The sequence below is a fragment of the Vitis riparia genome, chromosome 8 (assembly GCF_004353265.1).
Source record: "Vitis riparia cultivar Riparia Gloire de Montpellier isolate 1030 chromosome 8, EGFV_Vit.rip_1.0, whole genome shotgun sequence".
Classification (NCBI taxonomy): Eukaryota; Viridiplantae; Streptophyta; class Magnoliopsida; order Vitales; family Vitaceae; genus Vitis; species Vitis riparia.
In genome coordinates, this window is record NC_048438.1 from 19,558,384 (window position 1) to 19,585,532 (window position 27,149).

The 27,149-nt window shown below is 35.1% G+C and overlaps 3 protein-coding genes across 12 annotated transcripts; 2 read left to right on the forward strand and 1 right to left on the reverse strand.

Moving 5' to 3' along the window:
- The first annotated feature begins 1,460 nt into the window (after positions 1 to 1,460).
- On the forward strand, positions 1,461 to 3,676 carry LOC117919732 (two-component response regulator ARR9). The gene is made up of 5 exons (XM_034836973.1): positions 1,461 to 2,005; positions 2,275 to 2,369; positions 2,509 to 2,586; positions 2,929 to 2,999; positions 3,113 to 3,676. Exons 1-5 carry the CDS (start codon positions 1,903 to 1,905, stop codon positions 3,423 to 3,425), a joined length of 660 nt encoding a protein of 219 aa, XP_034692864.1. The 5' UTR covers positions 1,461 to 1,902; the 3' UTR covers positions 3,426 to 3,676.
- Positions 3,677 to 6,273: 2,597 nt separating this feature from the next.
- Positions 6,274 to 17,424, forward strand: LOC117920891. Of its 9 annotated transcripts, none has more exons than XM_034838572.1 (9): positions 6,276 to 6,435; positions 6,525 to 6,728; positions 7,366 to 7,467; positions 8,243 to 8,348; positions 9,794 to 9,976; positions 14,430 to 14,918; positions 15,165 to 15,251; positions 15,328 to 15,408; positions 16,557 to 17,001. In XM_034838572.1, the coding sequence occupies exons 3-8, from the start codon at positions 7,420 to 7,422 to the stop codon at positions 15,390 to 15,392; spliced, it is 978 nt and encodes a 325-aa protein (XP_034694463.1). In that variant the 5' UTR covers positions 6,276 to 6,435; positions 6,525 to 6,728; positions 7,366 to 7,419; the 3' UTR covers positions 15,393 to 15,408; positions 16,557 to 17,001. The 9 variants fall into 9 exon arrangements, with proteins under 9 accessions (XP_034694469.1, XP_034694470.1, XP_034694466.1 ...); XM_034838573.1 differs by having other exon boundaries at positions 6,545 to 6,728; XM_034838578.1 differs by lacking the exons at positions 6,525 to 6,728; positions 16,557 to 17,001 and adding an exon at positions 17,117 to 17,424 and having other exon boundaries at positions 6,274 to 6,435; positions 15,320 to 15,408.
- A 592-nt stretch (positions 17,425 to 18,016) lies between these two features.
- LOC117921337 (cystathionine beta-lyase, chloroplastic) lies at positions 18,017 to 26,805 on the reverse strand. 2 transcript variants are annotated; one of them, XM_034839208.1, is made up of 13 exons: positions 26,652 to 26,805; positions 26,057 to 26,216; positions 25,865 to 25,977; positions 23,639 to 23,709; positions 23,429 to 23,520; positions 22,625 to 22,712; positions 22,435 to 22,546; positions 22,247 to 22,343; positions 22,078 to 22,159; positions 21,262 to 21,379; positions 19,138 to 19,245; positions 18,962 to 19,064; positions 18,017 to 18,525 (listed from the first exon to the last, which is right to left on the reverse strand). In XM_034839208.1, exons 1-13 carry the CDS (start codon positions 26,727 to 26,729, stop codon positions 18,350 to 18,352), a joined length of 1,398 nt encoding a protein of 465 aa, XP_034695099.1. In that variant the 5' UTR covers positions 26,730 to 26,805; the 3' UTR covers positions 18,017 to 18,349. The 2 variants fall into 2 exon arrangements, with proteins under 2 accessions (XP_034695099.1, XP_034695100.1); XM_034839209.1 differs by lacking the exon at positions 26,652 to 26,805 and adding an exon at positions 26,528 to 26,623.
- Positions 26,806 to 27,149: the final 344 nt, after the last annotated feature.

The following is a 27,149-nucleotide window of genomic DNA, read 5'->3' on the forward strand; positions in this document are numbered from 1 at the left end:
TTGATTTTATTATGAAAAATATGAAATGAAATCAAATATTATTAAATTATTAATAAATTTTTATATGAAAAATTAAATAAATAAAAAAAGTTTGAAATAACACATAAAAATAATTTATTAAATTTAAATTTATTAATTATTTTCTTTTACTTTTCATTACTAATTTTATTTTTTATGCTATTTTTCTTATATTTTCTTTTAAACTTTTCAAGAAAAGTTATTGCAAAATTGCAATTTAAGAATTAAAATGTGGTGGAAAAAACAACTAGCTACAACGTCCAAATTCATATTATTAGATATAATATAATAGCAGCTTTTTATCAATTAAAAAATCAGAACAAGCTAAGGACTTGTTTGGTAACATTTAAAAAAATTAAAATTAAAATTATTATAAAAATTAAAATTTCATCTAAAAATTTAAATTTGAAAATATGTATTTTTTGTTAATTCATTGATATACCATATAAAAGTTTTAAAATATTATTTTAATTTCTAATTATTTTTAAGGATATTTAAAAATATTTTTAAACTTAAAATAAATAAAAATAAAAGAGAGGGAAAAAGGCAATAAAATCAGTATTTTCAATATATTTTTTCCAATATATTAAAATTTTATATATTTTTTTGAATGAAAACATATGAACTTGAATTTTTTTTATTATAGATCTACTAATTATTTAAAAGAAAATTTCATATGATGATTATAAATGGGGAAAATGCAAAAAATATTTATTTAATTTTTATTTAAATAAGAGAATCAAATACTTGGATATTTCTTTCAAATAATTAGTTTTTTGTACCAAATTTTTTAAAACGTTACTTGGAAATTGAAATGTGACATTCAACTCACTTAATATCCCTTAAATTCATCATAAAGGCGGGGTTTTTAATATCAATTAAATTTTCACAACAAATGAGCCAAACAAATCGAATCTCAATTTGAATTCCTCCTAGAGCCAACTGTGAGCTTCACAAGACACCAACCATAGATTGAAATTGATGGTAAATTTTTAAAAAATAAAAGAAAGGGGTGGGATTTGGTGGAAGAAGTATGGCATTATGGATGGGAATCTAGACATAAGAAAGTAAAGAAAGAATGCATAGAGAGGAGAGAGCGTTACCAATACCCATAACAGAGATGGCCCATGATAATAGCAGTACGTAATATGATAATATAATAAAAACAGAAAAGGGTTGGGTGAGATTGAGAAATGGGAAAGAGAATGAGTGGGATGGAATGGATGATGGATGAAATGGGGGATGGGGATGGACATGGGCATGGGAAGCAAATCTCAAAAGGGAATCAAGAGAAATTGCCCTCTCTTTGCACCACTCCCCACCTGCTCAAGATATGGTAAGCGCACATGATTTCATACCAGGGAAAAAGGCACCATTGCTGACATCACCTGTATCTCTTGGGAGGATTTTTGTGGGTTCCACTTCCACCTCCCCCACCTCCCCCTCTCCCCTTTTGCTTTCATCTTAAACTTTCTCTCTTATTTTCTTCCCTTCTTATTCTCATATATAAAATCCACCTTCTTCTCCCTATCAAAACCCATGTTTTTTTATTTTTTCTCCCATTTCTTTATTGATTTTGTTTTTTTTTCTTCTTCTTTTATTTTCATTGCTTGCCCTGTAATTCAAATCAACTTGGAAAATTTGGCAGATTTGGGCTGAAATTTGGTCAGATCTTGCTTTGTGGGATGTGGATTTTGGTGGGTCTTGTTTGTATACAAAGCTCCTCTTCTTCTCATCTTGTAGATTAGAACAACACTGGGCACAGGCCAAACCAGAGAGGAACAGCAAGCGAGCATCTTTCTTTTTCTTCATATCTTCTCTCTTTCGTTCTCTGGGTTTTTCTTTTTCTCTCTTTGCTTTGATATCGGATCTTGGATTGGTGCAATGGGCATGTCAACAGAGTCCCAATTTCATGTGCTAGCTGTTGATGACAGCCTTATTGATAGAAAATTGATCGAGAAGCTCCTCAAGAACTCATCCTATCAAGGTACTTTATTGGCTACCAAACGGAAGTAAAGAAAAACAAGCAATTCCGTTTCATGACTTTTCATGCCGTATTACTGGGTTTTCATTGCCGTGTTCATTTCTCTGCTAAGAAATTACATTGGCCGCGTACTTTCTTAGCTAACAAACAGAGAATAAATCCAGAGGAAAGACTAGGAAGATTCATCAATGAGTTGCTTTTTCTCTTTCCAGATATTGTCCTGTTTTTATAGGATTCTAATTGATGGTTATTTTTCCTTTGTTTGATAGCAGTAACTACAGTTGATTCTGGTAGCAAGGCCCTTGAATTTCTGGGTTTGCATGAAAATGACCCAAACACACCTTCCGTTTCTCCAAACAGTCATCAGGTATGATTCTTCTTCTTTTTTCCATTGTCAAGGGTCAGGAATCTCAAATCTTTCTTGAGGATTTCCTTACATTTTCCCTTTTTTTATTTATTATTCTTTCCGAGTTTTCTGAATCTTTTTTCACTTTGTGAATTTACAGGAAGTGGAGGTGAATCTTATAATTACTGACTACTGTATGCCTGGAATGACAGGCTATGATTTACTCAAAAAAATCAAGGTATGATTTTCTTTATATTCTCGTCTTTTTTCTATCATTTTTTTACCCTTTCTTTTTTTCTCAATCTTTCCCATTTAGATAATTTTCTTTCTTTGAGACGTGTGGATATGGAATGACTTTCTTAAATTGGAATTACTATGAAAAAAACCTTTTCTAAATTGAGATGAGTGGGGAGTTGGGTAACTAGGGTCATTATCTTCCATATGGAAATCTCTGGGAAATTTCCCCACCCATTTTTCGTCCTAACATATCAGGCCTAAAGATACAAGGGATTCCATGCAAACAAAAGGAAATGGGAAATTTGACTGGATTTTTTTTTTTTTTTTTTTACTGATTTTACAGGAATCTTCATCTTTGAGAAATATACCAGTAGTGATCATGTCGTCTGAGAATGTGCCTTCAAGGATCACCAGGTAAAACTCAAAAACAAGAATTGGGAATTCCTTTCCAATTCCTTTCCATGGAAACACAATCTGGAAGACTGATTCTCATGTGAAATTGACTAAATGGGTCCTATTCATTACAGATGCTTAGAAGAAGGAGCAGAAGAATTTTTTCTGAAACCAGTTCAGATATCAGATGTGAATCGGCTTAAACCTCATATGATGAAAGCCAAAAGTAAGGATCAACAAGAAGAAAATCAAGAGAAGCAAGAAAAACAAGAAGAAGAATCAGAAGAAACAGAAAAATCAGAGCCTGAATCACAACAACCACAGCAGCAGCAGCAGCAGCAACAACAACAGCAACAACAATCCAATAATAATAAGAGAAAGGCCATAGAAGAAGGGCTTTCACCAGATAGAACAAGACCCAGATATAGTGGCCTCACTGTGGTCTGATGATGCATGGAAAATATTTTTTCTTCTTTTTTGAATTTGAACAGTGAAAATTCTGATAACCCTTTTTTTTTTTTTTTTTCCTTTTCTTTCTAGTTTTAATATTGGGCAATACAGGCTCAAGAGGAATGTAGAAAGAGAGAGTTGTTTCATCCTCATGGGGGAAGAGGTCTGTATACAGTTTACATGAAAACATTTCATTTCAATTTTGTTGTGCTGATTAAGAAAGAAAAAAGGAAAACCTTGCATTTGAACTGTGATCACTGGACTTCATTGAACTTAGCCAAAGGAAAATTAACAAATTGGAGTTTGTTTATGGTCATCAAACTCGTTCGGGCTTTAGATTTAGTTCTTCGGGCATCTGGTTGAACTGAATTTCTAAACAATCTCCATGAATTTGGAGGTGGTGGTTTTCTGACGTTTGGCCGTTTGGGTATGAGACATTGGGCAGACGGCATGTGGGATGGTATTTAAATCAAACCTCCATCCAGCTATTCCACATTCATGATTTATTTCTGTTTTCTTTAATGAAATTTCACGTTAATTACCATTAATGGGGAACCTAAATCTTAGCTCCTGCATCAGTAAATCACATCCAGAGAAACAACAAAAAAGTAAGGGCGTGCTTTGTTTGGGTTCTTTTGCAAAAGAAAACACTTTTTTAATTCACAAAAATGATAAAATATTGGTTGGAAATAGTTTTTGAAATTTTTTTTGTCAAATAAAATTTATTCTCAAAATTAGTTGTTTTTAATAGAAAATATTTTGAATATTTTTTCGAAAATAGAACTATTTTTTTCTAAAATTCCCTGAAATTGTTTTCAATGGCCCTAAACATGCTCGGCCCACCTGTTTTGGGTGTTCTAGAAGTAGGCCTAATTCTGAGGTATCGTTCTGTGCTGGGCCACTTTGGTGGTGGCATTGAACCTAACCCAACCCAAAAGTTTATAAGTTTCGACAAATTTCAACCTTTCCTAATTGGGATGGATTTGGACCAGGGGCCCAGGAATTGGACCAGGGGCCCATAGTTTGAAGTCTAACTCGTAACCCGGCTTAAGATTAAAATGTTATAATTTTCACATTTTTATTAATGAAAAATCTATATCACTTTCACCCTTATTGAATTAAACATAAGATTAAAAGAATACAATAAAAATATAAAATATGTAAGAAAAAAATAGAGAGTAATTAAAAATTGAAGGGAGATTAGATTGGACTTGGATTGATTTTGAATTCTACCTATAATCCCATAGGGTCAAGCAGGCCGTAGAGCCGAGTTCAGAGCCCATGGTTCAGGCCCTCTGTTAAATGGCCTTATACTGGAATCCCTACGTGGGTTGGATCTAATTTTCAACTCGGGCTTAGCCTAATCGAAAGGCCCAGTATGTTCACTCCTAATTCAAGTTCTGTGTCTCTTGCACTTTTATATTGGTTATTAAACTAAAAATCATGTCATAATTAGGCTTTTTTTAGACGTTTCCAAAACTAGTGGAGGAAGGTTTTTGAATATGAGGGTGCTCGTTGTTAGGTCAAATTGAGTCAAAATACTACTCAGGCCTCAAGATTTGATCTCGTTTTTTGGTAAAGCTTGAAGTGAACTAAGTGCAGCTAAGCTCGAGCTCGCTTATAACAGGCTGAGCCGTGCCTGAACAAATTGTTTGAAGGTTTAATTCAGCTCATTTATACACACGAGATTATAAGCATGAACTTGAGATATTTTTATATTCCCCAGTACATTTGAAAAGATGAATCAGTGCTCACAAGTGAGAAGATTCTCAAGTATCTTTAATGGGCCCGCTCGGGTACTTCCCCTTTTCCATCCTAATAATTAACTAAAGTTTCTTCCTACAGAACACATTGAAGGGAAAAGGAAGAGGGAGATTCAGAAAATAGATATGGATCAAATTTTTCCGATTTTATGTCATGAAAGTTATGAATCTACATTACCCATTCGACCTACGATTCATCTCAAAGATGTGAATGAGAGCTTCTCCAATAATTCCACTTCACGATGAATCTCCTTTTTGGTTGGAAAAGGAAGGTGGTTGCTTGAATGACAAACTCCTATTTAGGAAGTAGTCGACGCTCAACAAGTTCACGAGTCAAATTTCAGTATAACTAAACAAAATATTATTCTAATTTTTAGAAGTAACGGGATAATTTTCAAAATATAAATATAAATTTTATTTATTTTTTCTAATATTATGATTTACCTTCTTTCTTATTCCTATTTTTTATATATCAAACATTATTTACACGATGCCCAAACATTAAAATGTTAAATTGTTTTCGATTGAAGTGGAAGGGGTCCTCGTGAAAGTAAGGGAGTACGATATAAAATTTTATCAATATTACAAGTAAACTAAAAAATGAAAAAAATTACATACACATAATTAATGTACATTTTTGTATCTCTCTAATATTAAAAGTTTAAAACAGTGAACATGTTCTTACCTATTAACTACTAAATCCCCATTATTATTATTTTTGTACGCAATCTATAATTACGGACGTGTCATTAATATAATAATTGAAATGGAATGTGAAAAATTAAAATAATTATAAAAGAAATTAAATAAATAATTTTAGAAATAGATTAATACTAGAGACAAATAAACTGAAAAAGAGTGAGAAACGTGGATCCTATTGACTGCGGCCACTTACACAAGCGTGCTTATCCATTCAGCTATTTACATTTATAATTCTTTTTTTCTTAAAGTGAAAAATTTCCATGGGGCCCATGTGATTGTGGGTCACCGTTGATGGATTCATTGGACGGATGCTATTATGAGGCCCGCCACCACGACGTGGACCCCCACCGTACAGGATCCAGAGAGAGAAGAGTGAAAAGCGCACCCACACGGCCGAATCCATCCCGTTGTCTCTGCGTCCTGACGGAGTGGAACCCATTCACCGATATTATATGTACAAGCCCTAATTCACTGCCAAGAAGAAGAAGAAAGAGATTCTCAATCCGAGGTCGCGTTTCCGGTGATCAAGCCTCTGTGTTCCGGTAAGTTGCTTTCCTCATATTTACTGAGAATTCTTGGATATAGTTTCGTCTGATCAGTGGTTTCGATCACTCAATTCCCCTTGGATCAGCTATTGCCTATGATCTTTAGGGTTCAAGAAATTGTCCGGAACGCGTGTACGATTGAGGAAGCGCGGGGGAATTGAGTAACTTGTGAGCGCTGATAAATTATATTCAGGAGTTTCTGGTGATCAAGAATTGTTCGTGATCGTCGGAAACAGTATAAATGTGAAAAAGTTTTGATACAGATGGAGAAGAACGTTCGTTCACTATAGGTTGTTTTGTAATACATTGGTTCATATTTATTTATGGGAAAACGATTTCTTTATTGGGTTTTTGTAACACATTGGGTTTAAACTCGTCACAGGAAAGATTTTTTTGACGGATTAAACTGTATGAGTTGTATGTAGTATTTATATTTCATGGCAGACCATCAAGGCTATACAGTAAATGGACCTGATCAAGAAAAACAATCCACTGTCACGGGCCTCAATCATTTTTTTTCCTTCCCATTTGATGATGCTCTTTTAATTTTTTTTTATTTTTGCTGCACTTTGTGTCTGAATGAAATCCTGCATTAAAAGGTTTTTTGAAAGAATTGTTCAAATGTGCATGACTCCATGAGTAATTCTGATCTCCTGTTCAATGTAAGCTGCTATGTAATTATCTTTGTTAATGGAACCAAGAGCTTTATTGAGGAAGGATTATACAACTTTGACAACTAATGAAGTTCATTGTAATAGAAACTCCTTTTAGTTTTCTCCTGTTCCTTCTAATTTGATTGAAATGGGTAGTGTGTGGATATCTCTTCTGTTGTGTAATGGCATCGTGTTCTGACATGTTATTTTTAAATATAGAGAGAAGCATCAGCTTTCCAATTGAGCTTCTAGATTATTTGCTGTGGCATTACAGGAGAATCACCGACATTTTCTGATCAATCATCTCTTTGCTTTCGAACCTTGAAAAATGTCTAGTGGAGCTGCCCGAAGGGTCTCACGGCAAGATATACAACTGGTAAGCTATTGAACCCTATAATCCTTGGAAATTTGCCAACTAAGTTTTTTGTTATTTGTATTTAAAGTGAGAAATTAGAGATGACATTCTGGTGGGCTAAACCTCCCTGCCCTTTCTCTAGTATATGGGAATGGCATGTCAATTTTGTGGGCTAGAGGCGGGGATGGGATCCTTTGCCAATTTATGGTCATCCTGTCTTTTATATATTATTGGAGTCCAATTATGAATTCTCTCTCTCTCATTGTTTTTGTTTTTTCCTTCTTTATTTTTTTTGTTAGTTTTGAGGCTTATTTTAGATATCAGAAAAGTAGAGGGACTACACTAGAAGTGGAAAATGTATGGTAAAGCACTTCAGATGGTGTCGTACTATACTCCACTAGGGCAAAGTCAAAGGAAAAAACATTGTATTTCAGCAATCCAGCATTGCATCAGTTTGATATTGGGAGAAGAGCAACATACACAGCTCTAATTTCCGAGTTGTAAGAGAGAGAACCGAGGGTAGTTGAAGCCTCTATGAAAGGACTGTGGCACTTAGCAAATGTTGTAGAGCCACATGTCACATCTTAAAAACACTTTTTTTGGGAATATTTAAAATAGCTGGTTATAAATCTATAAAAAATCATTTGAAATATTAAAAGGCCAGAAGCCTGTGCTGTTGTTATTTCTCATCATGCCCAAACGTAGGTTCGTGTTTTGGTAAAACATTTTCCATTTGGCTCATGGGGACTTGGCAGATTCTAATTAATACTTGTGGCTTATTTATGTCTGATTTCAGGTGCAAAATCTTATAGAACGATGTCTTCAGCTGTACATGAACCAGAAAGAAGTTGTGGAGACTCTCTTGGATCAGGCAAAAATAGAGCCTGATTTTACTGAACTTGGTAATTGTCAATTTTTATGTTATTTTTTCAAGGATATTCATTACGATTTATTCTAAAACATATGCTGTGAATTGTTTAACTTATTTATCTTTTGGCTGATAGTTGTTTGCTAATGCTTGAAGGAACCTGAGTTGCCTTAATGCTCATTCCTTGTTTATGATTTGAACTTATGTCAGTGAAACATGTCTGTTCTAGAACATGATTCACTGGGACTGAGCTGAATAGGATGTGGATGACAGATTGTGCTAAAATAGGAGTGAATAGGATTATGGTAGAATGGACATCTTGAGTCATGCTGAGCTGTTTGCTATTTTTTTTATCAGAGTAATGCAATGTTCACTTTAGTTGTTGCCTCACTGACATCTTCATTGCTTATGAAGGGGCTAGAATAGAAAGATTTCTAAGAGCGTGAGGTTCACATCCACAAGTCTGAGGATGTTCTCTTAAAGTCTTCCTTTTTGGGGAAAAAGTCATCTGAATTCTTTTGGTTTATCATTTTTGGATTTTGTTAACACCATTAGCTTCCATCACTTTTCTATATTTAGTGGGTAGTGGAGTTAGGTCCTTGCCCTATTACTAACATATCTAAAAAAATGTACTGATTGAAAATAAATTGTTCTTTTACTCCATCAAATATGAATTTAAGATGGGTTCTCTTTGTGTGTTCTTGAGATAAATGCGCAAGCGAAATTTTCTTTTAATCAATCAAATATGACTTTAAGATGGGTACTCTTAGTGTGTACTTGATATAACTGTGCAGGCTCAACGTTGTTTTTGAGCTCACTAATCTTTTGACCCAAGACTGAGCAAATTGCTGCTTGGCTCGGTGCTTTTGTGACCTTTCTATGATGACAAACTGAGTTACTTCATCTTGGTTCAGTAAAAGGTCAATTTGAGATCATTGTTGACATGAAAGAGGTGTGCTCAATCAAATCTTGGACCTTGTTGATTTTTCTAGTTGAGCTCAAGCACCCTGTCATTTGGTCAGCTTCAGTTTGTTTGCATCTGTACCTGGGTTAAGGGGAAAGGAAATTCTGCTTTAGTAATTATTGCTGAAATAGCACAAGTCACTTTAGCAGGGGAATTCCATGTAATGGATATTTGTTGTTCAAAAACATAAGCAATTTCCTTACATTTTTGGTAAGGAAAGACATATTTCTTCTGAGAAGCTTCTTGGAATGTGTTCAAAGATGGATGGTCTACAACAGTGCTAAAGACTGATACTAGAGATCCTATTGAAAAACTTTCCAATCCATTGGGTCCACAGCAGTTCTATGTGAACACAAATTTATAGGAGCGTATTATTTCTAGTTTTCAGCTGGAAATTTTATATCTTATTCTTCTTAATTGTTGATATATTTAACTTGAGACTTTAATTAGATACTAATTTGTGAACTTATGTGGATATACTCTATCCAAGAATCTAAATTTTGCTTTTCTTACAGTTTGGCAAAAGCTTGTAGAAGAGAATCAAGACTTTTTTGAGGCTTATCATTTGAGATTAATGGTGAAGCATCAAATCAACGTTTTCAACGAGTTGCTTAAACAACAGGTGGATCTTATGCATCGCGTTTGCCCTGCTAGAGTTGATTCAGTACCTATTCCCAATGGATCTCAGCTCTCAGCATGTAAGATTTTTTTTTTTTTGTTCTGTTGAAGGTTTTTTCTATGTGCTTGACATGTCTTGGGCTCAAATTACACCAGTGAGAAATTAGACTTTTACATGTGCTTTTCCATAGGGTTATGCTTGATTTTATAGAACCAATATCATATGCCTTTATAATTAGATAAGCCATATGCATAGTGGTTCCATAGAGAGGATTAATGGTGTATTTACAGTCACCTTGTTGAAATACCCTAGGTTTTGATTAGATTTTGGTATATGTCTGAATCCAACCTGATATAAGTTGGATTTTGGTAATGTTCTTCCATATGGAGGATTAATTTTTTATTTACGCTTACAGTTTTTGGTTGGTAAAATACCTCATTGAAATACATTAGATTTTGATTGGATGTTGGTATATGTTTGTATCCAACCTGATATCTTAGTGCAGTAGGATTTGGTTGGGGATGATTTACTAATGCTTACTGGTGTAGGACAATTTTAGAAGGGTTGTCTTCAATCAAATAAGTGGACTAAGGCTTTCATTTTTAAGATTTAAGGAGTGGAAACAAGAATAAATTATAGCTGTGGAAAAATAAAATAAAATAAAATAAGAGATTGGAAAAGAAAAATAAAAAAGAAAGATAGGAAATCTTAGAATCTCACTAAAGTCTTTTAAGAGTCTCACTTGGAAGAAAAGTAATGAAGCAAGATATGCAAAAATTTAAAATCATTCATCATCAATCTCATTTCACACCAATTAACCTTATTTATAGACTTTAGAAAATCCTAAAAGCTAAATAAATTCATGAAAATAGGATCTAACCTATATAGCAACACATTTGTACTCTTATTTCTTTCCTAAACTCCTAATCTTCTAAATAATGAAACTAAAAAATAGAAGCCTTCTTTTTAGAATTAAAAACTTTAACTCTTTAGAAACTTCTTGAACTAAATATTTAAATAAAAAGAATTCTAAATTCTAAAAAAGACTCAAATAGATGGCTTTAGAGAAGTAATTTTCCTTTTTAATAGAAAGTTTAGAAATAGGAATATAAGGAGAAATTCAAAAACAAAGAACTCCTAAATTCTAAATGGAACTCAAATACTAATTGCAAATTAATTTTGTCCCTAGAGAATCTTCTAAATACCCTTGATAGAGTAATTTGGGATTTCTTTATTTTCTTTCATTCTTTTCTTGAGTAGATATTCAAGATTCATCCTCATCACTTACCTATCTGGTTATCAAGATTATCTCCATCAATTGTATGTTTATGGTTGCTTTTCACATAATTTAAATCCTTTGAAATCTTTTTTTCTTTTAGTGAAAGAATCAACTTGTGTTGATGATTGGATCATTTGGTGAAAGTAGGATGAAATTAGATTTGATTTGTGTTAGGTAGGAAGGAGCTAGCAGAGTGAGTTATGCAATCTTGTTGGCGATCATGAGATAGGTTATTGGACTGAATTTGCTTAGATCACATTTTTTAAATTCTTTAAAATAAGGCAATTACGGATTTATCAAAGGAGTAAAATGCATGCAGAAATAGTGATAGAGTATTTCCCAGGTCAGGCATTATATTTTCACCATATCCATGTCTGTCAGAAAGATTATAAAAATCTTTAACATTATCTTTTGCATGTATATTGCCTTGCCATTGTTGTCAGAATGTCGTTGTTATGCAAAGTATTAAACAGTCACACAGTTACTCTTACTTCAAGAAATTGTTATGGAATTGATAGAAAATGGGCAAAAAATTGCAGATTATATTGCTGATTCCATGATTTTTTTTGCAATTTTCTGGAAAAATTGCTGGCCCCTAAAAACTTGAAATAAAAGGTGCAATATGCTGGGCTCGAGCCTTAGTACTGTAGCTGAAAGTAAAAGAATATACCACTATGCTAAAATTTTCAACAATGTGTAGATTTGGCCCCAATAAAATATATTCATGTTTTTTTTTTTTTTTTTCCCTATACTAGATTTGAAAAACCAAAAAACATTCTAACAACTGGTTTTCAAAAACCCTTAACAAAAGCTTGATTGTCTACGCACATCATTCTAACTTCCTTTCATAGTCTTTATTATTGCTGATTTTGAACGTGTAGAAAATCATATTTTGAAAGTAAATTTTTTATATTATAAAAAATAAAATTTGAAAGTAAACATGATGTGTAGAATGCCTGTGGAAAGAAGGTTGACAATTTCCTAGTTGTTAAATTTTGTTTGTAAAGTGACAGTTTCAAAACCAAAAAAGAGTAAATGAGAATGGTGAATAACAAGGGAAAAAGGAGAATTGATAGTCCTTGGAAGAACGTTAAGTCTGGGATTTTGCAAATGAAAAGGCTCATCTTCTTACTATAAATCATTCTGCAACTTGATTATCGAGTCATCACCAATAGAATAGCAAGTAAAGTTGTTGAAATCTGTCCTTCCTGATTAAAAGAGAGCCCTCTAAAATAACTTCCCATGGGTTCAAACGTGAGTCTGTTGGTGTTCCATCTATATGAGTGCAAGCTGTAGATGCTTCTAATAACACTATTCCATGAAGAGTTATTTTCCATATGAAACCTCCACAACCATTTAACCTAGAAGGCTCGATTCCTTTGGGGATCCCCCCAAGTCTCAATCCCTTCTCTTCTTTATACTCGCAAACCTGGTTCCAACTCACTAGATGAGAATTCTTCACTTCCCAAAACTCAACCAAACAAAATGACTCTTAAGTTTACTCAATCCTAGATGTCATCTTGATTAGAATGTTGATAGATGTGGATTGTTGGACCATAAGCTACACTGGAATCTTGAAGATAAATAAGTACTATTAGGCATATGAGCTGGACAAGATTCCATGAAAGACACTTATATTATATACCTTCAATTAAAGGAAATATTTTAGTCATTTGTAGAAAATTTGTTAAACTAATCTTTGTTAGGGAACTGTAAACATATTTTTTATTTTGGCCCACCAGAGTGTGTAGCAGCTTAGGGACGGTGCCATCTGGCAATGAATTAGGAGGCTCAAGTTTGAGCCTTCTCAATATTTAAGTGGTGTAGGGTTGAAGTGTGGGCCCATATCACTTAGGGTTTACTTTGTGGACATTTAAGATAGATGTCTCATTGTAAGGGTGGATTCCCTATTATAAAAAATACATATTTTTTATTTTGAACTTTTTGATAAAATGTCAAGGTACATGACAAAGTAAAAAACAGAGAGTAACAAGGAAAGAAGATCATGGAAAGAAGAAAGGAGTAGACAACTGATAAACACTTCTACTTCAGAAACTCTCCTTTTCTATTTCTTGTCAACATAGGGTTCTTGCAAAGATGTTTGGCTTGGACTAGATCAGTTATACAGGTAGTTATTGTTGTGATTTGTGGAAGGCTGCTTATAAAGTCTTATTGCCTGACTTACATATCACAGTACAATGATAATGAAGCCTCATATTTCAAGTATTCTACATGAATCCTTCTCTGCCATTCCACTTCGCTGTAGGGTCACACCCACAAGTGTCTAATATGGATTTGGATCTTTTTTGAATTTCTGTTCTACTTGGATTACACATGTACAGTACACATTTTGAACAAGGACATGGATCCTTTATGAAAGTGACCATGGCACTTAGATTTTAGGATGGATATATTTATGAAGTATTGTTCTTACCATAAATGCTAATTCCCAGCAATGTTTAATTTGTATTGCACTGTTCTGGCAGGGTCAATTTTGGCTCTAGATTGTTACATTTGGTAATCCATTAAATTCCTTCTCCTCTCTCCTTTTTCTTCTTACTCTGGCATGCAGAACCATTTTTTTTTCTCTGGATGGTTACATTTGGCAACCCATAAAATTCTTTCTTCTCTCCTTTTTCTTTTATGCCTAAAATCCTAGGTATGGTATCAAACCCTAATTGATATAAATAGTTTATGCCAGAGGGCCATGGCATGAAGAGCAACTGATTTATTATTTGTTTCTTCAACTATCTTATTCCTCCTCATTTTTGCATCAAGAAGATTCTTTCTTCATCTTAGCTTTCTTGCTGCAGCACCAGGGGCAGTAATAACTCAATTGCTAAGGGATTAGCTATTAGTCTCTTATTACATCGTTTACAGAAAAAAAGAGACTTAAGGGGAGATTTAAGGCCTGATGCGTTAGAGAATCATGTATGTACCCCCATCATGGAAATCGTACGCTTTAGTTGTCTCATGTTTGGTCCAAATTGGTTTTATTGTTGAGTCCACATCCTTTGGAGCTGCTTCTCTGTTTAATTGTTTATTTATTGTCTGCAATCATTCAATTACTAATGTTTGCATCCTATTTCACTACATTTTGCAACACTTTATTCTTTCATATGGGTTACTGGACAAAAAATTGTCAAAAAAACTGTTCTATGTTTTGTCTGAAAATATGAGCTTTGCTATTCTGAACTGTTGGAATATGTTTTTAACTCCCATCAATCTTATTGCTGTTTTTTCTTTTTCACAGTACAACAGAACTCAGCATGCTATCCCTCAGAGCATGTGGGACCATCTATGAAGCCATCGAGCATGCACCATCATATTAGTTCCGGCTTGTCTAATGCTTTTACCAATGGTGGGTCATCACTGCAAACCAGTATGCACACAGCTGTAGATATGTCTGCCAATACCTGTAGAATTGATGCCCCACAGGACATGCTTTCTACTCGGAGCGCAAACCTGGGTTTAATGCAAGGAATGAATGGAGGGATGATCAAACCAGAAGCTGGTTATTCAGGCAGTTCCCCATTCATGTTTGGTGCTGATAACACTGCCCTGGAAAAACGAGTAGCCATTGGAGATGCATCAGTTACACCTTTCTCAAGTGTAGTGTCAAACTCCCAAACCTTGGGCGAGCCTCTTCTGGACTCTGACACTTCTTCATATGGATTTTTGGGGCAGATTCCTCAAAGTTTCAGCCTTTCTGATTTGACAGCTGGATTTTCTCAGAGTTCTGGTCTGTCCTCTTGCTCCTTCGTTTCCTGCTCTTGTTGTAGTTTTCCATTGCTCAATATTGATGCTCTAAAACCTTTTGATTTCATTAAAGACCCTAGCCAATTTCCCCATGAATCAATAAGAACTTGTTGGGGTTAAATTGTGGATTGGGTTATGAGTTAATTTAAGGCATGTGTCTATAACGTTAATCAACTTTTGAGCTCTACAAATATGCTGCACGATTAATAATTCAGTTCAAAATTTTCAGATATACTAGAAAGCTATCCTAGATCACCCTTCCTAACAGCAGATACAGACAACTTCATGGATTCTCGTGGAAGGGGAGAAAACCAAGGTGAGGTTTCTTTTATTTCTATTATGTTTTTCATGTGGTAAAGAAGGGGACTGATACTTGTGTTTTAGAATTGCAGGAGACAGTAAAAGATTGGACACCATATCAGAAGGGTTAAGCTATGAAGACTTTCCCAGTGACTGATTGAATAATCCCAACTGTGAGTTTCTTCCCTTGAGTCAATTCTTCTGTAATCTAGTGAAATTTTCTGTTATTGACCAGTCCAATGCAACCTTTGTGCTCAAATCCGTTTAGCAATGATTGATTGAACCCCTTTCTTGCTGTTCCTAGCTAAGCTTGTTAAGCAATGATCTATGTCCCTTCTAAGCTGATTCTGAGCACTCGTATCACTTAGGATGGAATTTAGTTTTCTGAATCTGACATGCGATGAGGGAACCTCTGCTGTTGCTTCGTTATGCTGGACACTTCCAAACCAGTTTAAGCACCTTATCTATTTTCCAAAATGCTTCCCCCCGAATATTATAATTGATACTGTTAAATTATCAAAATTCAAATTGCACATCTCATAGGTCATAACTAAAGTACAACCGCATTTTTCATCGAGATCTATGAATATTTCAGTCAGATCTTAGATTCTGTTTGATACAAATTACAATAATGCTTGGTGTCACTTTCTGATATAAAGACTGTCAACTTTTTATTATTTCCTCTTTCTTTGACAAATTATTCAGGGCCTTCAGGGAAAGCGCATGAAATTGAAGCCATTTCATTTTTCCCCCTTGTAGCATTTTAGATGAATCTATATATTCTTTTCATTTCTTTTTCTTCTCAATAGGAAATAAACAATTTGGAACATCAATATGTGCTTTATGTTGTTTTTATTTATTTTATTTGAGGCTATTCCATAATTTCAGTGAAATGGCATCATTTTCTTTCCTGTAAAATCATTCTGGTGATCTCCATTTTACGTACAAAATTTGTGCACGTGCAAATGGAATTGGAATCAAATGGTTTTGCCTGGGGCCTCCAAACTTCATTTACAAACTGAATGGAGCTGTTTTGTCACTGCTAGGGCCTAAACAAATTCTATGTACCTGAGAATCACTTATTAAGTTTTTACTCATCCATGTTTGTGCTGGTGATATTATTTTCAGACAGCCTTCAAAGTGAAAAATGTAAATCCTTTCTATTAACTTACGTGCTAAAAGGTAGGCAATGCCTGCTCTTTTGAGGATTTGCCTGACAAAATGCTTTCTGGATTGTAGTCGTCCTTGGATTCATCATTTCAAAAAATCCTGCTGAGCTGTATATGCATTTACCATTTATCTTGTGCATTTGCTGATGCAGGTCAGCTGCATTGCTAGGATTAAAGTGTGTAAATAGCATTTTAGAGATGGGGGGTCATCAAATTTTAAACTCCTTGGACAGTATAGATTGGTGTGTAAAGAGGTTCACTGACATCGCTTTGTAATGGTGAGATGAAATGAGGAAAGCTTCTGAAAAAAAGGTTCAAACAATCCAACAGAAAGGTGTTTTGGATGATGGATATGGTCTTGCTTTTATGACAAGGTCGGTGTAGAAATAATGGTGCAATGATACTGTGGCTTGCTGATGTTGATAGGCATGGTAGAATATTTGAATTCTGCTTTTCATTTAGAATGGAGTGATTTGTTAGAAACACCTTCATTATCAGTGAAGGGATTGGAATTTCTTATATGTGATTTTATGTTAGCTATATTGACATCTTATATTTTGGTATTTGTTAAGTCAGCCATGGTTGATTCTTTGATCACCGTTTGTTGCAGGCCATTATTCTGGAATTATTCTCAATCTGTTCACTGTTTTTATTTTTATTTGTTTATATCGCTTTGCGCTTTTAATGGGGGGAGGACTTGGCTTCTCTATAGGTTACAGGTAGTTGCTTCCAGAATTGAATTCCTAATCCATCTATTGACTCGGATTTTTCCTCTATGCTGTTGCTGTTGCCACTTCCATTCTGGGAATAGCACCAAAACGCCTAGGACCTGTTTGCGGTGAGCTGGTTCAATTGGATTATTTCCTTGTAATTCATGAAAATATTTGGTCAGGAGATGGCGTAATATTTTTGAAAATAAAAATAGGAATTTCACGCTTATAATGTAATTTTCAGCCCGTGGTAAAAAGATGTCATGGATTTATTATTGTTTTTATAATAGGCATGTCGAATTGAAAATAAGTACTATGGAATTTGAAAGAACCGTGGAGATGACAATTTCTTTTTTCTTTTAAAAAAAACATACATTTTGAAGAGAAGATGCTTCCTGTTTCCAGAATTTAAATTCCTCAATAATCTGAAAAAAAAAAAAAAATTGTTTTCAATGAGTTGACATTTTAAGCTTATAAATTTTAAGGCAGATTGAAATGAATAAGATTTCAGGGTCCTTTAATGGTCATGGGTAATGAGAATGGCGTGGGTTGATTTGAAACACAAGGATGGCGAAGCAATGGACTTCACGGCCATGGAAAAGCCCATCATGAGGCGGTCTGAAACAATACTCTTTTTTTTTCCCCCCGTTTCAGCAGAGTTGATATTTCAGAAGGCATTCCCAGAGTATGCACCAAATATTCTGTTAATAGAGCATTTATAAGTAGCAGAGTCTCATATCAAAAATACGAAAACCAGAAGTTGGTTAAGAGTCTCACTCAGATGCCACTTCTCACAGGGTAAACAAAATGACAAAATATTTGCAATTTTAGAATCCAAATCAGTAATGAAGGGCAAGAAGAAACACTTTTTATCCTGCAAGAGATGAATATGAGAAATATAGTACACTCGAAATGATTTAAAGATCTATAATAGAGTAATAGCATCAAGGAATAGCTTTTGGTCGGGCAAGGGCCACGATCCCCCATGGCTTTGGCTGCTTTCTTTTGGGCTGGTAGATGTCAAATCTAAATTCCTCTATTTTGTTATTTTCCTTTCTCACTGGTTTCTTACTTATCCTCTGGCATTATTAGGTGCCGTGAATATGTTATTTCCTTTTGTCTTATCAAAATGGATTGCGAACTCCCAAACGTTACAGAATAAAAATTGACCATACACCAAAAACAACGACATAAAACATAATTATGTTAAGATGAGTGCATTAAGAATGAAGCTACTATTGAGGCCCAGTTCTCAGTGCATAATCTAGATCAGCAATGAGATCGTTGATGTCCTCAATTCCCACAGATATGCGAACAAGATCTTCAGTGAGGCCTCTAGCCTCCCGCACCGCTGCTGGTATGCTTGCATGGGACATAAAGCAAGGCATACTTATGAGGGACTTCACACTCCCTGTCACAAAACACAATTCAAGTAGCAAGTGTTAAACATCTGTAGAATTGGAGAAGCACCAAAGCATGGACCTTTAAACTCTATAACTGCTCCACCCCATCACATTAGTTTACTGACATTTTCATCATTTTTTTCCCTTTCAATTTTTGGTGATCCTTTCAAAAATATGGCATACAATCTAAAACCAGCACCTGATATGCTATGCCATTTGAATATTGCCCAATTCAAACTTGGGCAGTTTTTCCTTCAACCATCCAATGTAAGAAGGTCATATGACACTTCCCTTTAACAATAAATTGCTTGGAGGAACCTTAACCAAAAATTTCATCTAGGTGTTCCCTATTTTCCTCTCCCTAGACCTCCACCCCCAAAAACAAAAAGTAAAATAAAAGAAAATTATTTAACAGCTATGCAATAGAGTATGAAAAATGATTACCAAAACTAACAGTTATGCTGAAGTACTTGGTAGTCTCAACAATGTACTTTGAGAGTTCCAGTGAGCCCGTCAAAAAGCTAAGAACAGACCCAGCTCCCTTTGCCTGCAAGAGATTGAGATAGGAGATAAGAGTTTCCCGTGTTACATTATCAATCTAAACATTCCATTGTCAATACCTGAGAATAGTGTAGAGAACGTCCTGGATGATCAGGAAGACCAGCATAGTTAACTTTCTTTATTCGTGGATGGGATGAGAGAAATTCAGCAATCTTTTGTGCATTCTCCTGCAAAAGACAGAAGACAAAAAGGCAGAAACAATTAAATCCTTTACCACCTCTTCAAGAAAGTAGATCATTATATGGAAAATTATCATGAAATTATCATATTCCTCTTTAGAGCAAAAGCGAACTTTTGACCAAAAAAACTCCCTCTATGATATGGGCTTCAACTTTTGTGATATAAAATATACAGTTACAAGCAGAAACATATAAAACTGGCAGTGATGGCTTCAACAACTTAAATATATGGGAGTTTCGGAAAGATGGACATCAAACTCCAACTTGAATATTTTAAACCAAAACTGTAGAAAAGAGGTTAGTTGCAACTATACAGCCACCAGCCTGAGGTTGGCTCTTATTCTCATCCTTCTCTTCAAAATGTTTATAGAAACTTGTAAACAGGTCCAAATTCATCTTCCCTTAGGAATTTGTTTCCAGTGCAAAATCTTATATCTTAGCCACCTGTGTGCTCCTTTCCTTAGGGGGGTGGGGGAGGTTTGGAGGTGTGTTGATGGTGTGGCTATGGTTTTAGAGAAGAAAAAAAGAGAGGCCTTCATTTTTCTACTCCAAGAGGAAAAGAGATGCTAAATTTTGGGTTGTATTTGTTTCTTTGCCTCAAAAATATGTGCCCACAACCAGGAGAAAATTGACAATAATTAAGGATTGTATGTGCAACACATGTGTGAAGGTTCGAAAAGACATGCTAGCACAACCAGTACTTTCAGATGGGAGACAGGGATGTCAAGGGAGTGGAAAGTGTCCCATCTTCTGTTTACAGATAATACCCTTATTTTCTGAGGCCTAACAAAATCAATAGTTATACCCAAGCTGGAGTTTGATGTGGTATAAAGCAATGCAAGGGCTGAAAATAAATGTGGAAAGAACAAGTTAATCCTAGATTAGAGGGCAGATAATGCCGAGGAGCTAGTTTCTATGCTGGGTTGTAGAGTGGGAGAGCTTCCTTCCACCAATCTGGGTTTGCCTTTGGTTGTCTCCTTTAAGGCTTGTTACCTGTCAAAACGTCAGATTAACTTTAATCACAACCACCTTGTCTAGTCTGCCTATTTATTTTATGCCTATGTTTATCATCCCAGGTATGGTGACTTTTGAGGCTCAAGAAGATTCAAAGAGATTTCAGGGGAGGGAAAAAGTCACACTTGTGAATTCGTTTGGTTTATTACTTGGAAAAGTAAAAAAGGGGTCTTAGCATTAGAGATCTCTCTATCCTTAGCAAGGCGCTCTTTGGCGAGTGACATTGGAGATTTGCTTCAGAAAATGAATACTTAAGAATGAAATAATTATTGGAAAGTTTGGCGTAGAAAAGGAGGATGGTGAAAATGAAAACTTATAGAATGAAATAATTATTGAAAAGTTTGGCATAAAAAAGCAGGATGGTGATCTTGCAAAGCAAGGGATCGTTTGGGTTGGAGGTATGGAAGGCAATTAGTAAAGAGTGAGACATCTTCAGAAGTAGAACCCGCTGTGCTCTGAGAGATTGAAGGAGGGTGAATTTCTCAAAAGATACATGGTGTGGTGAGTTTCCTCTGAGCATTTCCTTCCACCATTATATGTCATAGCTTCTTCAAAGAACACTTAGGTATTGGATAGGTGAAGCTGGTCACTAGAATTCCTTCTTTCTTGGATGGCTCCATGATTGGGAGTTGGAAAGTCATGGAGCATTTCTATCAAGACTGCAAGTTAGAACAGTGGTCAAGGATGAGGAAGAGGGTGGTTGGTTTCAAAAACAGAAATTTCACAATCAAAACCTTCTGTTCTTCTAAAGCAGAGAAGAGGAATGAGCCTTTCCCTGTTGGTGTAATTTTGAATTTTTAGGTTTTGATGAACATATTTCACTGTGCATCAATTCAAGGCATTGATTTTTACTAGGTTTTGACTGCTTCTTTGTCATCAGTTTTCCACAAAATTTAATTTATTTATGTTAACACACAAAGTAAATGCTATCAATACTAAATTCGATGAAATAATTTCCCTTTTTACTGAAAAGCAAGTTTGAAATAGCACCTGTTGCTTCTCAACACGCAAGGCCATGGTCTTAATACCTCGTAAACATATCCAACAGTCAAATGGAGCTAACCCCGAGCCTTCTGCATTTTGCAAAAAGTACAAGTCTTTTGCCAAGCTGATGAATGTGAAAACAGGGAAAGACACTACATTAAGGAGAAATGAAATATGAAATATTCAAATTAGTAGCAGAAGTCAATATCAAGTTCAGGACAAAAACCATGGAGAAATATGAGGATAATGTCCACAAAGACATGAGAAGAAGCCACTGGAGATAAGCCTTCACTCATATTTTTAATGAAAATTTACTATACCAACAGGCAACTAGAACTACCAAGGATAAGAAAACATCCTTGCAAGTTTGTACTTAAGAGAGACAAAAAGAAAATCATGACCACTGTAATGGCTCCAATCATAGTAGTGCAGGTGAAAAGGCAAATTTACTACTAGCTGCTACACCAAATGTGTTGTCACAAACAAAAAAGAAACACGCCTTGATGAGTTTTTTTTTCCCCTGTGGAGCAACAGGTTCTTTCCCACAAGTTGAACAAGCATCAAGGTCATGATTGTGAAGAGTTTATTTGAACTGTTTTTTTTTCTGTCCTTCAAAACCATCTTGTCCATTTGCAAATGAAAACGTGCTATTACATCCAAAGCAACAAAGGCTGGAACTGGTTCCTTTCTGAAGTCCATATATTCAATAAAAAGAATGAACAGAAGAATTCTGATAAAAATAAATAAATAAAAGAATGAACTTAAGAAGGAATGAAACTTCTATACATGCAGCAGTGAATAACATAGAATAAGAGGTACAACCTTTCCCCTTTCACAGCAAGCACACCAGCCATGACATCACTATGTCCAGCTATAAATTTAGTAGCTGAGTGCATTACAATGTCTGCAATGGAGATGAAGAAACCAAAATTAACCACAACCTTGAAAAAGAGAATGAAACTTAGCATCCAAAGAATTTAAGTGTTTATACCTGCTCCAAGTTCCAATGGTTGTGACAATACAGGGGACATAATACTATTATCAACCAATAAAAGAGCACCATGTGTATGAGCCATCTCTGTTATTTTCTGAAAACGGAACAAAAAAAGATAAGTAGTTTAACACTAGAAATGAACATCTTTCTACATTATTTATAATTCTAAAAACCATCATAATTACTCGAATATCAGAGATTTGTAGTCGAGGGTTGGTTGGACTCTCTAGCCACACAAGCTTTGTCATGGGGCCGATAGCAGATGCAACCTCTTCTAAATTAGTTGTATCCACTCGTCTGCACATCATAAACATAATTACCTCAAATTCCACTTCAAGTTGTATTTTGTGAAGGAAAGAAGAAACTAATACTAACTTCACCACAATTCCTCTTTTTGTAGTTACTTGAGACAGCAATCTATCAGAACCACCATATATGTCCTCTCCAGCAACAATTTCCTCACCTAAAAATGGCATTTATACAAATAATTATTAACATTAGCAGGTAATTTCAGGAATTTTCACCCAGAAAACAGTTTTGAGCAAATTTCCATAAGCAATAATGAAAAACAGCAAGCACTTCATAGGCTTAAAAAAACAAAATCCAGTTCATATGGTTGTATACCAGGGATACCCAATAAACAGAAAAAAATAAATAAAAAATACATTGATGCAGTTTAGAATATACCTGATCCAAGTTGCTATAGATACTAATAATAGGGTTAAAATATGGCACCTATGGGTTTGTCTTATAACACCATAAGTTTGAATAGTAGAGAACAAGAAGCCCTTGGATGCATATACAAAGACAGAAGGCATGTAAGCCTGATGCACACGCTAGAGTGTAACAAATGAAATTATAAAGAGAGGGAATTGAAAGAACAGTGTAACTTTAATTGCAAAGGAGGTAAAAAATGTAACATGAGGTTACTTGATGAGTCTACTACTATGTAATCACCATTTTCATTTTCTTCTTCTTTTTTATCTATTTATTTCTTTTTTTCCATTCACCACAGTATTAACAGAGGACTATTTGCATCATTTGAAAAAGGAGATGAGATACCAAGGGGAGAGAAATTGTCTTCTCCCTTTAATAATAGTAATATGCATATACACACACAACAAACACAGATGTATATCTATGTACATAAAAGAAAAAGATGAAAGATTGAAGATGCACCAGGTGCAATAAGATGAGTAACAGCAGCCAAAGCCGCCATTCCACTAGTAAAACAGAATGCTCGATCTGCTTTGTCAAGCCTCGCCAAAAGGCTGAAATATATAGAGAAGAAAAACTTAGAATGTGAAATGAACAAAACAACAAGAATGAAAAAGATCCTTTTGGACATTGATTAAACTATTTTGATATACACAAAAGGCAAAATTACACCTCTCCAAAACATCCCGGGTAGGATTGCCACTTCTAGTATAATCATAGGGTCCATTTTCAGTAGCTGAAGGCTGCAAACAAAGTACAAAAAAACAATGCAAATGAAAATTCAACATCAAGGATGCCATGCTGCGAGATAACCAAAAAATTCACACACATTAGTCCTGCCTTAGAGACATATTGCTTGTATGGAAAGAGTATATAGACATCCAAAAACCTTCACATTTAATTTGTTACACATGAACAAGTGCCACACGTATACATGCATAAAGGCCTGGAAATCTATGTATATGTGTTGTTTGGAAGTGACACTGGAAGCCATTATAAGAGATTACAGAGGCTATCCTAAGATTGCACAAGTTGATTGCCTCAATATGGATCTATGTGTTCCAATCTTAGAGGTTTTAGTTGGCAAAATGGATTTTTATTGGCTTAATTTTGATGACACTTTGGAGGACTGCATATCAAAAAGCCCACTATCATTGGATTTAGCATCCCTCTTGCACCAAGTCACAGTATATCAAATTCATCAGAGATTAAGTGCAGTCCCATACATGCGGTATAGCATGTATTGGAATTAAACATTAAAAGTTTACAGAGATGACTCTGAGTTCTGTGGATTGGAGTGCCAGCATCACTGATCAACATGATATGTCACAGGCATAGTCTGTAGGATCTAATCCAGCAGTGGGGCTTGGTACAAAAAAGACATTTAGAATAAAGTGGGCGCAAGTGTGTTCCTAGGTTTAGAGTACATGGGTCAAAAATGTTATTAGAGTATAGGAGATGCATGTTTGTAACTCAGTTTGCTTTCCCTGTAAACACTCAAAGCCCCAAATCTTGGTCAAACACACATTTTCACTCCTTAAAGATGTAAATAACTTTGTTCTCTCTTTTTGAGACACCATGGCTCTTTTTTTCTTTTCTTTTTTTCCGTTCTTTGGGACAAGAGGGGATCCTCCCTAACAGGAAACATTTATCAACTGATGGCAAAGCAAATCTAGATGATATGGGCCAGCCCATCTAAGGGCACGATATGTCTCCTTTTTTATCCCCACAGCTAGGAGGGAAATGACAAGAGAAGGGAAAAGGGAAATGAAAGGAAAAAGAAATGAGCTTTCCCTAACCTATACCGGTTGGCGGTTAACAAAGATGAGTGGGTGTCAAATGCTTGGGAGGGGAGTGGGGAGTCGGGTTGTTGCAATTCTCACTTCTCAAGGCATTTTAATGATTGGGAATTGGAAGAGGTGGAGGGCTTGTTCCAAAAATTGCATCCTTTGGTAGTGAGAAGAGAAGTGAAGGATGTTTTGAGTTGGAAAGAAAGTAGGGATGACATTTTCTCTGTTAGATCCCTCTACCGCTTCTTCACGAGGGCCTATAGTGACCCTTTTGCTTGGGGTCTTATTTGGAGGTCTTGAGCTCCTATGAGGGTGAGCTTTTTTGCTTTGGAAGCGTCTTGGAACAGAATTTTGACCATCGACCAGCTCAAAAAGAGGGGATGGAATATGCCAAATAGGTGCTACTTGTGTAAAGAGAAAGAGGAAATTAATGATCATTTAATCTTGTTTTGTAAAAGGACTACAATGCTTTGGAGTTTGATTTTCTCCCCTTTTGGTGTGCAGTGGGTTTTGCATTCTTCAATTAAAAGGAATTTACTTGGTTGGCATAGTGCCTTTGTGGGTAAGAGGAGGGAGAAGGCTTGGAGGGCTGCCCCTTTATGCTTAATGTGGACCTTATGGAAGGAAAGAAATAAAAGAGCGTTCAATGATATCGAATGGTCGAACCAAGCTTTAAAACATTCCTTTTTTTATACTCTTGTAAATTGGGCTAAGGTGTTTATAGAGGATCATACTTTGTCTACCATTGACTTTATAGAATGGCTATATGTCTAGCTAGGGGAAAGGTTTTTTGTCTTCTTTGCCTAGTCTTTTTGGCGTTTTGATTGTATAATTTGTATGTACTGTTTTCGCCATTTCTAGAGGCTTCTAATACAAGCTCTACTCACCTATCAAAAAAAAATTCTCCGATTTTTCCCCAATATTTAAATCATTTTTATAATATATGAAATGAGAGCCTTGAAAATCTATATTTTGTTCCCTGATATATGTATATAGTCTTTTCTTTTTCACATTTTTCAAGATTCAGAAATGGCTTAAAAGAAACATATCAATTGCCAAGAGAGAAAATGAGAAAAAAGAAAGCATGAGTATGGTTATCTAGTCTTACCTGCTTGAATGTAGCAGTTTGGTAAAGAGGAGGACTGACTGCATCAAAAGGATCGGATTTGTTCTCATAATTAATCAACATGGTTGAAATACTTGGCTCCTTAACCTCCATTTCTGCAGTCAATTGTGGGACAACTAAAGTTAGGGAAAAAAATTGAAGAGCACATATTTTGAGTGCCATAGGAACACAAACCAGTTAAGCGCTCTGCGATCCCATCAACCACCGCCGAAGTGCTCACATCCATCTCTTTCTCTTGGAAACAATTCAATTCAAATTTCTTCCCAAACAACGCCCTGTTCCCTTTCACAGTATTGAACCGTAAACTTGCCGGAACTTTCCCATACACGAAACCCTGGAAACAAATTGAAACCGGAAAGTTAAACCCTGACCCCTAGTTTGGTTTCCAAGAAAATCGAAGAAAGCGAGACGTCAACGTATTCAAATACCGTATCAATGACTCTCAACTCAATGTAGATTCATAGAAGTTCCATTCTAAGAAAACAATTAAAAAAAAAAAAAACCCTACTTCCTCGTTTGGTTTCTTCCACATGAAACCACTCTAATCTAAACCCACCTTCGCTGGCATAAAAAACACTTCCCCTTTTCTCATTTAACCGTAAGAAAAAACAAAACGACGAAAAACGAAAAATGCTTGGCGCTGACCATTTTCCGAAAGCCGGACAAGCAGAGTACCGAATTTTCTTTCCTTCTCCTTTCCCCCTCATTTTGTCACCAACCAAACAGAAAAGAAGCCGAGTGGAAAAAAATTGAAAGCACGGAAGCTTACCGGAACGTTGAGATCAGTAGCGTTAGAGTGGGAAGTGAGGAACGAAGTGAAAGATATAGAAGAAGAAGAAGAAGCCATTGACGAGCTTAGAAATATTGAATTTTAACTTTCCCTTCCGTCTCTTAGAAGCGCCACAGCCCCCCTGCTTCAAAGTCCAAACAAGGAAAATATATTTGCGTTAAGTAAAGAGTTATTTGATATTGGCTTTAGAAAACGTTTTTTAACATAATTTTTTTATTTTAAATAAGGTGTTTAGCAAATTTTAAATAACATTTTTAAAATTTTGAAAAATCATTGGATAAATGTTTAATAACCAATTCTCCTAAAAAACACTTATAGATAAAATACTTCAACTATAAATACTCTTAAACACTTTTTTAGAGTTTTCTTGATAATAATTTTAGAAAATATTTTTAATTTAAAAGATATTTTAAAAAAAATATAAGTGTTTGATAAAATTTATGAAACAATTTTTTTGATAAATATTTTTTTAAAAAA